General features: G+C 58.1%; 1 protein-coding gene across 1 annotated transcript; it reads right to left on the bottom strand.

The window, feature by feature from the left end:
• Positions 1-1,424: 1,424 nt before the first annotated feature.
• On the bottom strand, positions 1,425-12,056 carry TWF2 (twinfilin actin binding protein 2). The gene is made up of 9 exons (XM_072786010.1): positions 11,886-12,056; positions 7,775-7,852; positions 5,018-5,196; positions 4,545-4,640; positions 4,230-4,334; positions 3,961-4,086; positions 2,677-2,827; positions 2,397-2,518; positions 1,425-2,006 (listed from the first exon to the last, which is right to left on the bottom strand). The coding sequence occupies exons 1-9, from the start codon at positions 11,908-11,910 to the stop codon at positions 1,839-1,841; spliced, it is 1,050 nt and encodes a 349-aa protein (XP_072642111.1). The 5' UTR covers positions 11,911-12,056; the 3' UTR covers positions 1,425-1,838.
• Positions 12,057-12,198: the final 142 nt, after the last annotated feature.

Raw genomic sequence — 12,198 nt, 5'->3', positions numbered from 1 at the left:
CCTGCCACCCCTGCTTCTCGAGAACATGCCCTCTTTTGGTGGCTGTCATGGCAGGCAGGCTCCAAGCTGCCGGGCATCCCGCTGGCACACAGGCCCAGGGCTTCAGCAGTGCAGGGGCAACACCACATCTTCCTACCCACCTGGGAATCAGTGTTTGGGGTGGGCAAGGATAGGCCTCCTTCTCTGGGTCCTAGCTATGGTTCCAGCTCTTTTTTCTAGAATTCTAGGGTCTTTAGTAGGGGCTGAGAAAGGCCCCAGGGATGGGATGCTCTCCTGAGCTCCAGCTCAAGACATGCTCCCAAGAGAAAGACCATGCCCGTTCAGCCACTGAATCCCAGCCACTGACCCCTCGCGTCCCCACCCCAGCACACCTCCCACCTGGGATAGGAGGGGCCTCTCACCCACTTCTCAGAGGCACTGACGGAAGTTCCAGCAGCTGCAGAATCTCAAGCCTGAAGGAGACTCTCCCAGAGTCCCTGGGATGAGGGAGCCAGCCCCTCAAGGGCAGGAACATAGAGAGCAGAGAGGACCAATAAGCTGACAGAAGGGTCTACATGCATGTGTGCAGATTGGAGGTCCCAGCACCACGCCTCAGCCCCAGAGTCCAGGAGCCCCAGCGGGCAGAGCCCACTCAGCATGGCAGGCTGAAGTACGCCCCAGGGAGACCCACGTGCGAATGCCCAGAACCTGTGAGTACCTTCCTGTACAGGATAAAAGGGGCCTTGCAGGTGGGACTCAGTGAAGCATCCCAAGGCGGATAGAGTATCCGGAAGGTGGGGAAGTGAATATAATCACAAACATCCTTAGAAGAGAGGCAGAGGAGGATGTGACTACAGAGGGAGGCCATGTGACCAGGAAACAGAGGGGAGCGGGATCAGAGGTGCCACCTCTCTGGCTTTGAAGAGAGAGTAGGGGCCCTGAGCCAAGGAATGTGGGCAGCCTTTCAAGCTGGAAAAGGAAAGGTAACAGAATCTCCCCTGAGGCCTCCAGAAGGAACAGGTCCTGCCAACACCTGGACATCAGCCCTGTCAGACCTTAGCCTTGTTAAGTTTACCAGAGCTGTTAAGATGGTCGACTTGTGTGCGCTTGAGCCACGAAATGTGTGTACGTTGTCACAGCAGCCATAGGAAACGAATACACCCAGATGCCCCGCATCATGGTGAAGGTGTGCCTGCCTCTTGGGCTGAGTGCCCATCAATGAGGTGACCCGTGTGAGTCCTGTGCCCCCACACAGATGGACACACACTGTCCCATCTGGCTCCCTTCCGCCCAGCTGCCCTGGATGTCCCCACCTGTAGCCAGGAGTGCTGGAGCTCCACCTAGCAGGCTGACAGGTCCCTTCTGACCTGAGAGGGGGCAGTTATATGCACAGGGCTTCCCAAGTCCCCGGGCCAGACGTGACTTCTCAGGGTCAGATGCAGGTGTTGATTTAAAAATATTTTATTCTTTAAAAAATACAGCATTCAACCATCTTATCTTTCAGTGACCCCCTATCCCAGCCCTGACTGAACCCACTCCTGTGTCCAAAGGCTCCTGGGCTGTGCTAGGACCCCTGGGGGGAAAGCTCATTCCAGGCTTCCTACCCAGCCCCCTTGAGCCAGCCAGGCAGGGTTCCCAGACCCCCTTGGGCACACAGATGAGAGGCAGGAACAGCAACAGGGGAAGGTCACAAAATTCCAGCCCAGTGGCCTTCAGAAGCTGCAAGAATGTTCTGTCACCAGCCCTCCTGCCCCACAGGAAGCAACCCTCCCCTGGAGCCCAGGCTGGGAATGAGGCAGGTGGCCGGGAGCAGTGGGACGCACACAGTCCACACGCCGGCACGGCTCAGGTCCGGCCACCTAGCTGTCATCCCCATTCTCGCCAGGGCCGCGGATGAGGCGCTTGTGACCCCGCTTGCCCCCTGGGCCCTTGGGCTTGGCGAAGGCCTGCTTGAAGGCATGTTGTTTGGGGTGCACCTCGTCGTAGAGGAACTCGGCTGTCAGCTCCGCCCCATCGCCAATCTCAATCTGCATGGGGCAAGGCAGTGGTCTGGTGGGGCCCTGACACACATCACCCTTGGCCACCCCTACTCCTGGGGCACCCTCTTGACCTCTCACATTCCAGCCCTGGGGTCTTCTCCCAGACTCCCCACCTGGAATGTCACCCCTAGGAACACAGTTGAGGCCTGCTGCCCTGCACGCCTTGGCGACCCCTGCCTGCCTTCCATACCCAGGGAGAGGAGACTCATGGGTGGCCCAGGCTAGGGCTTGTCCATGCCACCAGTCAGCTGGCCTCATCCCCATCCATCTCCCATGGCAATAATAACCCCTGCCCTACCACTTGGGACTCCAGTGCCCCATGTGAAGGGTGGTGTTACAGGCCCCTGGGAGGTTAGGCTCTGGGGAATGGGCACCCACCTTCTTGGAGATCTCCAGCTGGAAGTCCTGCTCCACAGAGTCGAGGAGGCGACTCTTGCAGCTGGAATAGAGCATGCGCTCCTTGATGCTGCACTTGTACCCTGGCATCGAGTAGATGAACACTGGCAGGGGTGGGGGTGGGGCAGGGAGGGGAGACGGGGAAGTGAGCTGAGGCTGGGAGACCTGCTGACCCAGGCCCCTTGCAGCAAGCCCACTCAGCTGTAGGCCAGTGCCGTTCCTGTCCAGACACAGGTGTGGGAGCCCTGCTGTGGCCACTCACCCACAGACTCGAGGGGGTCACCCTCATGAGTATGCTTGTAGAGGAAGAAGTGGTAGCGGGCAGCATCTCGGGGAACCCTTGAGGGCAGCTGGGCCACTTCCGTGGGCTCTGTGTGCACCAGCTCAATTGTCTCCCGCTCCAGGTCCAGCTTCTGCCAAGGGCAAGGGGAGATGTGAGAACGTGAGCCAGGGAGGACCTGGGCCCACTCTAGCAAATAAGAATTTCCCAAGGTGACAGGCAGAAGCCAGGGCAGAGACCGTCTATGGTCCCCCTCTATCAGGACTCCCTGCCCCAGTGGCTGTCCTGCCATGGGGGGTTCCCTGTGAAGAGGTCACACCTGGGCCCCTACCTCTGCCCCTTTGAAAGCTCTCCGCTGTAAGAGGAAGTCCCACCAAGGGCAATGGACAGGACAGGGGGAGGGCCTCAACCTGAGGAGACACCACTATCAGGCTGGCCTATCCTCAACAGTGGTGCTTCTGGGGGGCATATGCCTCAGAAGGAGCCATTCTGTTTGGTAGGGGAGGCATGGGACACCTGGTGGGCTTAGTCAGTGGAGCATGTGAGTCTTGATCTCAGGGTCTTGAGTTCAAGCCCCATATTGGGTGCAGAGCTTAAAAAAAAAAAAAAAAGAAAGAAAGAAAGGACAGGGGCACCTGGGTGGCTCAGTAGGTTAAGTCAACTTTTGATTTTGGCTAGGTCATGATCTCATGGTCGTGGGATGGAGCCCTGTGTTGGGCTCCACACTCAGCAGGGAGTCTGCTCGAGATTCTTGCTCTTCCTCTTTGTGCTTCCCCCACCCCTGTTCATGCCCACCAGCTCTCTCAAATAGATAAAAAATTTTTAAGAAGTAGAAAAAAAGAGGGAAGCCTTGCCCCTGGGTCAGGAGGCCCTGCCTGAGGAGGGGGGGTAGCCAGGGGGCTACAGAGGGTGTCCTGGACAGGCAGGGGCTCAGGTCTGAGGGGTCAGCATGAACTCTGGGATGAGTGTGTGTGTGCAGTGAGGAGCGCAGGGTGAGGGACAGTGGCTCATGGATGTCCCTGTATGTGAGCAAGGACAGGGCAAGGCAGGGGACACAGTGCATCTACTACATGTGGTGTCTGCACCCCCAGTAGGAACACGTCGGGACAGGGGAAGGGGCAGGGGATAGTACATTCCCACAAGTCCGGGGGGTGGGGGTGAGGGGTGCAGGGTGCTGATGTGCACAGACTTGGGGCACATGCACATCTGTACATGTGTCCAAGCGGGGTGGGGCCACAGTGCGCCTGCAGCAGGGGGGGCACCCACCAGCTGGATGTAGTTGACGGCCTTCTGTTTGAGCTGCTGAAGTGCCCTCTGGGCTGCCGGCTGCAGTGGGAAGTTGAGGCCCTGCAGGGTCTGGTGCTTGCTCTCCACGCTGATCTCTGTCTTCACCTGGGGGCGGGCAAAGAGTGACTCAGGCCCTGACCTGCCTGCCCAGGGTGGGGCCTCCTGGAGCACAGGCCCCACGGGCTGGGCTACTGTAACCTGGGGGGGCTCGGGCTGGGACTTCTGCCCACGCGGTCCGGTGCACTCACCTCATTAATACGGATCTGCTGAAGCTCTCTCTCAGCCGACGTCAGTGGGGCGGGCGCTGCACAGGACGACAGATGCTTCTGGTACCCAGCAAAGGAGAGGTCGTCCTGGCCAGTGGGTGCAGAAGTATAAATGGGCTCCTTGGGGTGGGCTGGAAGAAGCCCATTAAGCACCCCAGCTTGCAGCCCCTGGACTCTCCCAGCCCTCCCCACACCTCCTCACACTTGGCACCCACTTCCTGTGTGACCCTGCGTAACATCCCCCACTCTGTGGGCCAGTGATTCTGGCCTGGTGGAGGCTGGCCTAAGGGGGCCTACCTTCACAGTCCCAAAGAGCTCATCCTTGATGTGGCCGCCCCCAAACTCCTTCTTCACTGTGGCCCGTGTGGCCGCATACAGCATCTTCAGCCGCACCTGAAGGGCAGGAGCCAAGCCGTGAGACCCCTCCAGGCAGAGCTGTCTCTCCAAGTGCAGCCAGGAACCTTTGCGTTGGGACCGGGTCAAGGCTTTGCGCCCATATACCCAGCAGGGGGCGCAGCACAGTGCTCGGATGTGTTGAGGTGGAGCCCTCTCCACTCTGACCTCTCTGCCTCCAGAGCCAGGCTGAGGTGGCTGGGAGGCCTCTGGGAGATGCCAGGCTCAAGCCCGGGCCTTGCCCTCTCTTAGACTCTAGGGCAGGACCTGGTGCCTCCCCCCTCAGGCTCCCTAGGGCAGGGGACTTTGTTGTCTTGCTCAGAGCCAGCTTCCCCACACCCCTGACCTAGGGGTTGGACAGGGTCCCCAGGACTCACGGGAGAATTGTCAGGTGACCAAGCAAGGAAGAGCCACTCGAAGCCCTGGGCATTCTGTGAGTCCAGGCGGTAGAGCAGGTAACAGGGCTCCTGGGCGTCCAGCAGCGGCAGCACGGTCCTGTCATAGTCCTGGTCCCAGCAGCCCGCCAGCTCCCGTGAGGCACCCAGCACAAGCTGCTCTGGGGGCAGAGGCCGGGTGAGCCAGGGAGTAGCCATCTCCCATACCCACCCTGACTGTGGGCCTGCTTGGCTGTGGCTCAGATCTGCCGGCCACTCCACCACCTTCCCCTGGAGCCCCCAAGTCTCTGAAGGATGAGGCTATGTGACTGAATCTGTGAATGAGTAAATTAATGAACGAGGGTGCAAAGCTGCCAGCTATACAGACGCACACACGTGCATCCACAGAAACGGCCTCGAGAATGCGCCCACGGATGACCAAACACCAACAACCACAAGATGTGTGGCTGTGTTGCCCACAGCAACCAACAACGTGGTCCCCTCCCAAATACCCACACACTCAGACCCATTCCACCCACACCTGCTCGGCACAGCCCCCGTCCCACCTCCCGCTCCCCTCCTCCCTCTGTCTGAGGCTCCAGCAGAACCCCCACACACTCTTCTCAGAACAACTGTGTGAGGGAGGTGGGGTCCAGCCTCAGGCCCCAGGGACCTGCAGGAGCGAAAGCACATGTGACTGGAGGGTATTATGCTGAGTGAAGTAAGTCAATCGGAGAAGGACAAACATTATATGTTCTCATTTATTTGGGGAATATAAATAATAGTGAAAGGGAATATAAGGGAAGGGAGAAGAAATGTGTGGGAAATATCAGAAAGGGAGACAGAACGTAAAGACTCCTGACTCTGGGAAACAAACTAGGGGTGGTGGAAGGGGAGGAGGGCGGGGGGTGGGGGTGACTGGGTGACGGGCACTGGGGGTTATTCTGTATGTTGGTAAATTGAACACCAATAAAAAATAAATTAAAAAAAAAAAAGAAAGCACATGTGAGAAGGATGGAGATGGGCACTCTGCCAACCTGTACTCTACTGCCACCAGCCAACCATGGTCCCCTCCCCGCAAAGTAACAAATGTCTTAGCATCTGGGGTGGACAGCCCTGCCACCTCCCTAGCTGGCACACAGTGGCTGAATGGGCCATTGAGACGGACGTACATCTGACCTATCCACCTACTGGGCCTTGGCTAGGCACCAACACCAGCCCAGATGTGCACAGGCCCAGGCTGGAGGAAGTACTGGGGCATGGGGTAATCACTGCCCGGCCAGGGGGAACCTGGCCACAGCCCTCCCGATGAGGGCAAGGAGCCCAGCTGTCTGGAGCCCAAGCATGTCAGGCCCACCAGCCCAGATGCCTCTTTGCAGGCCTCGGCCTCCTCACCGATCCTCCCACTACTCAGATGGGATCAAGGGTGAAAAGCAGCAGGCACGGTTGGCCCAACAGCCTTGCCAACACGGTTTCATTTGTTGCCAACATTTTCAAAATGGGAAATTTACATCAGAAGTGGAATGGACATATTCTCTAGAAGGTGCTCAAGCTGCATTCAGTAGGAGGTAGGCTACCTGTAAGGGGGCCTGAACCTTCCTGGGGACTCCCAAGTGTTCCAAAACCCACAATGTAGAATGGAGCTAAGAGCCCACCCAGAGGTCCCTCCTGCTAAACACCCACACAGATTCCCTGTCTGGGAGGCAACAGGGAGGCTGAGGGCTGCAGCTAACAAGTCTCTTTGTGGGGGCTGGGGCCTCTCACCCCAGGAAGTCCCTATTCTTGACCCACTACAGTGACCCTGACCTAGCCTCTGAGGGCATCTGAACTTGGGGACCCCAGCAAAACTCTGGCACTGAAGCCTGGGGTAAATTCTGGGTCTGGGCAGACCGACCCTGCTTCACACCAATGCAATGGGGTAAAAAGTCAACTGAGCACCACGCCTATTTGGGGAGCCCCCCAAAGAGCTCACAGCTGTTGGCTACCAAGGCCTGGAAGGATTCACACTCCCAGTGTCTGTCCCCTCACCTACACGGACAACCCTCAACAAGAAGGGAAGGGGGAAAGGAGGAAGTGTCACTACTAAGCCTCACTCTAGTCCTCTACCTCCTCACACCCTACCCCCACTTCAGGCCTCAGCTCAAGCTCCCCACCTATAATCCCTGTATGCTGAGCACCCACCCTGCGCCAGCCTTGGGTTCCCAGCATCCAGGCCAAGGCCTGGCCAAGCCTGGAATCCCCTGATCACGCTCTCAAAGCAAGCTGGGCATGAGTCCCTTTGCCCTGTTGCGGGGGCACTTTCCAAGGGCAGGGCCCCTGGCTTCTCCTTGGGACTACCCCCAGCCAGCAAAGAAGCCAGGCCAGCCTGCCGATCACAGAGGGAGGTGAGTGGCACTCGCCACATGGGGCAGTGCCTGGCCTCACTGATCCCCTGCCCCCATGGCCAGCCCAGCATCCTGACTAGGCCTCTGACCCTTACATAGCCTCTGGAAGGCTGGACAGGACCCCTGAGCAGGGCTCTCTTTGCTGTCACCCCAGCTTTTAATTCCTGCTCTGTGTAACAGGGGTAATGATCATGCCCACCTCCAATGCTCTTCTACAAGACACCTCCCATCCCCAGACGGAGGAAGTGAGGTCCTGAAGGGGCTGGAGGCAAAGATCTAAACAATTCCCAGAGAAGCAGCTAGGGCCAGTGCACCCCAACCCATTGCCACCTGCCTTTGCCCTCACCCATTAAAGGGGGCAGTAAGGGGCACTCACCATCCTCGATGACGACTTTGATGAGCCGGACAGAGCCAGCCCGTGCCTTGGCGAAGAACTCCTTCAGCTCCTCGGTGGCTACGAGAACAAGAAACATGGTGAGGGAGGAGAGAGCAGAGTGATCAGGGCGGACAGGGACACATTCAGGGCTGCCTCCGGCCTGTGGGGTCTGCCGGTGTAGCTGGGAGCCGGGTTAAATACAGCCCCCCATGTGACTGGGAACCTGACACGGCCCACAGACATAAGCTCCCAAATTTAGCCAACAGTGTGGCCTGTTGGCTGAGACAGCTCTGGTAACAGGGTAGGCGGGGATGGGCCAGCCCACTCAAGGACCGGGCGGGCTCCGGGACAGGCCAGGCCTACCACAGCCCCCGCCTGTCCCCTGCCCCCAGGAAAGCCCAACACTGACCGGCCTGTGACACTTGCAGCTCTGTCATATCCACAAACACAGAAGACGTGAACAAATGCCCCCACTGTGTGTATGTCCATGAACACATACACAGTCACACACACACACGCACACGTGCGTCCCCTGTTGTGTATGCCATCGGATACCTACTCAGTCCAGCCAGCGTGTCTGAACGTAACAAATAAACATAATGTGACAGAGCGGAGTAGAAATGAAAACACTCTCACACATGAAAACACTCAGCTGGTCAAACATAAACGGATGCACATATTTAAAGACACAAACATGGGGATCCCTGGGTGGCTCAGCAGTTTCGCGCCTGCCTTTGGCCCAGGGCGCGATCCTGGAGACCCAGGATCGAGTCCAGGATCGAGTCCCGCGTCAGGCTCCCTGCATGGAGCCTGCTTCTCCCTCTGCCTGTGTCTCTGCCTCTCTCTCTCTCTATCATAAATAAATAAATAAATAAATAAATAAATAAATAAATAAATAAATAAATAAATAAATAAACTATCTATCTATCTATCTATCTATCTATCTATCTATCTTTAAAAAAAATAAAAAATAAACACACAAACATGGGCAGCCCATGTGGCTCAGCCCCGGGTGGCTCAGCAGTTTAGCCCGGCCTTCAGCCCGGGGTGTGATCCTGGAGACCCGGGATCGAGTCCCACGTCGGGCTCCCTGCACAGAGCCTGCTTCTCCCTCTGCCTGTGTCTCTGTCTCTCATGAATAAATAAATAAAATCTTTAAAAAAAAATCACACACACAAACATATACATGGACAAAGTCCCCAGAGTAACAAACACATAGGCCTGCACACCTGGACCCAGCACATAACCCGTCGGTGAGGCCGGGAGCCCAGCCCTAGCACAGCCCTGCCATGGGCAACAAGTCCCCAGCCCTTAGGCAGTCCAGAAGGCTCCCAGGTGAGGAAAGGCAAGCGGGAACCCTACAAAACAGAGCCTCTCTTGGTCCTTGGGTCACAGAGCTGGAAGGTGGCAGCCAATGACCAAGGACCTGAGTGCAGAGGTGAGGACCAGGGATGTTACAGATGTACCAGTAGTTCAGATGCAGAAATCAAAGTCCAAGTGGGGAAGGGCCCGACTCGGGTCTCTGGGTGCACAGGGCCAGGCCAGCATGACCTTGAGGCTACCCAGGGGTCAGGAGAATTCTGCAGGAACACAGCTGGAGGGCTGAGGTCAGAGAATATTTATAGGGCCCAGACTAGCCAGCTTGGGGGTGGGGGGAGGATGGGGGCCCTTTAGGAAAACAAACTCTGGTCATGTCCTCAGGGGCCCCTCAGGCAGGGTGACCCTGAACCTGAGATCTCAGGCTGTATACTACCCTCTATGGCTTCTGGGCAAGCAGGGTCCTAACCGAGTACCGAGTACTGTGGCATAAAGGACACCCAGCCCCACTGGGCCAGGACAGAGCTGCCTACGAGCAGACCCCAATAAAGTCCCTGCGGGTAAAGCCTGGCTCTCCACCTTTCCCATAGCTGTGTGTGACCTCTGACCTTGCTGAGCCTCAAATTCATCTATACTGTGGAGCTAATACTTCTAAGCTGCAGAAAACCATGCTGAGGAGTAAATGGGGGGAAAATGCTCAGTAATGGGGCCTCTATGAATAACAATTGTTAAATTTTGTTATTGTAATGATGGTGGGGCAGGCTGTGCTGAGTGGCCCTTTCCACCTGCTCAGACCTTCCGGGAGGGAAAGCCAAGAAGCTCCCCTAAGGGAGAGGCTGCCACACCCCTTCTAGAGTTACTAGGACAGAGTGACACCCCAGTAGCAGAAGAGACATCCCCCTCCATGACTCCTCAGCCACCATCAATAATCCAGAGGCCAGGCTTGGGACACCTGAGCCTCTCTCATCAATGATTCATGCTCTCCCACCTCCCTGCCCCTGCCTCTGCTGCCCTGCCCACCCTCTATCCGGGTGAGGCTCAAGTTACAAGTACACCGCCCCTCTCCAGCACCCCTGTCTCCGGCCTTGCTCTGAGGTCACTGGATCCACACCTATGGCCATGACTGGGCTGGCATCTGGACATCTAGGGCAATCGATCTCACCTGCCATCTCCCTAGGCCAGAAAGGGGAAGGAGTAGGCTGCTCATAGGCAGGAGGGCTGGGGCAGCCCAGTTCCCAGTGATCCCCTAGGCAGGCCTGTCTCACCACGTGGGAAGTGAAGGAGTGAGGCAGCGCCTTGGCCACAGGACCTGTCTGTCCTGAGCAGGGAGGAGGGGCCCTAACTTCCGATCCCCTCTCAGATGGTGGCAGCAGCAGTGACCAGACAAAGGGGAAGGAAGGGGCAGGTCCAGGGGGTGGCTGTTCCCTTCTGTGGGGCTGAGTCACCCTCCAGCTCCCCCAGCTCCTTCTGGAGAGGCTGGCCCACCTGATAGGAGGCTGGCCTTGACCCAGACCCTTGCCTTTTCTGGTCTTGTGGGGTGGGGCCAGGGAAACCCTCTAGCTGGTCTAGCCACCAAGCAGCCACGATGACCACAAGCCAAACTGAGATCCAAACAGTCAGGCTGGTCGATGGTGGTGGTGTCCCCAGGCTGAGGATCCTGATGTGGTGGGAGGAGTGGCTGATGGCCAAACCACCAAGCTGTCTGCTGTCTGGGCAAGCAGCCTGGGCCTTTCCCACAGGCTAGGCAGTCCTCCCAGTCTAGTGACAGAGGGGGACACTCAGACCCAGGTAGGGTCAGGACACCTGGCTCCTGGCCACTGCTTCTCCCCAGCCTCCGTAAAGAGGAAACTAGTCCCTTGGGGGAGGGGGTGATGCTCTAGGCTGGAGAAGCTTGAGGTAGGGGGCATTGGCCAAGAGGCTCTGCAGCCAGGACCATCCCTCACAAACCCCATATCTGGACCTTCTTTTCTGCCTCCAGCCTGGAGCTGGGACTTTCCAACCCTGGCTGGAGCAGACACAGGAGATCAGAGTGGAAAATGGTAGGGAGGTCAGAGGTCAAGGTCATATTGGCAACTCTCCCCATCCCACTCTGAAGGCCCTATTCCAGGTTTTCCATAGTCTAGCTTGCTCAAATGTGTGAGGGTCCTGGGAGGAGCCAAAGGTCAGGGACTCTTCCTCACACAGACACAAACCCATACAAGCCATACACAGACTCATCTAGTATGTGCATCTGCGGTAACAAATGCACACTGAGATGTGCCCCAACTGTGCACACACACACACAGACACCCACAGACATGTGCACCTAGTCACAAAACACTGATCCCTAAAGATGGTTCCATTGCAACAGTGATCATTCAATCAGCTATCAGTGCATATGCATGAATGATTCCAGACATACACAAGCAGTCACATCCAGATGTGCAAACACAGCACTGTACACAGAAGACAAGTGCACATGCGTGCACACTCCCCCAGATGTGCACATCCGGTACACCCACCCCCCAGAAAGGAACAAAAATACATAGATGGGCACACACAGGCACATCCACCCCCAGATGGGCACACAGATATTTCCACTCCAGCTGTGTGCCTGCACGTACGCCCACTCCCAACTATGCAGAGTAAGTCGCACGCCCCCAGATGTGCCCACCCCGGGCGACCTGCGGCTGCAGAAGAGAACAGGAAGCTTCCCCGGACTCCTGCCCGGGAGGGGAGAGGGGCTGAGCGCCAGGGAGGGGCGCAGCCCGAGCGGAGACCCTCGGCCCCCGGCCCGCCCGCCCTCTGCCCTCACCGTGGATGCCCGTCTGGTGCGCCATGGCTCCGTGCCGCGCTCCGCCCGCGCCCTCAGCGCCCTCAGCCGAGCCCTGGACCCGCTCCGCTCGCCCGGCCCCGGAGGAGGAGGAGGATGTGGCGGCGGCCGCCCAGCCTCGCGCAGCTTCCCGGGCGGTGCCGCAGGACCGGCCCAGCGCGCCCCGCCCCCGCCGGGCGAGGCCGGGAGGGGGCGGAACCGGGGCCGCGCGTGCGCGCTCCGTGCGCCGTGAGCCGGGGGGGGCGCCCGCCGGGAGTCGGGGGGTGCTCGCGCGCCTGCGCGGGCCTCTGGCTGG

The sequence above is a fragment of the Canis lupus genome, chromosome 19 (assembly GCF_048164855.1).
Source record: "Canis lupus baileyi chromosome 19, mCanLup2.hap1, whole genome shotgun sequence".
Taxonomy (NCBI): domain Eukaryota; kingdom Metazoa; phylum Chordata; class Mammalia; order Carnivora; family Canidae; genus Canis; species Canis lupus.
Note: the sequence above shows the minus strand (reverse complement) of the source record. Positions and strands in the feature narration are given on the sequence as shown.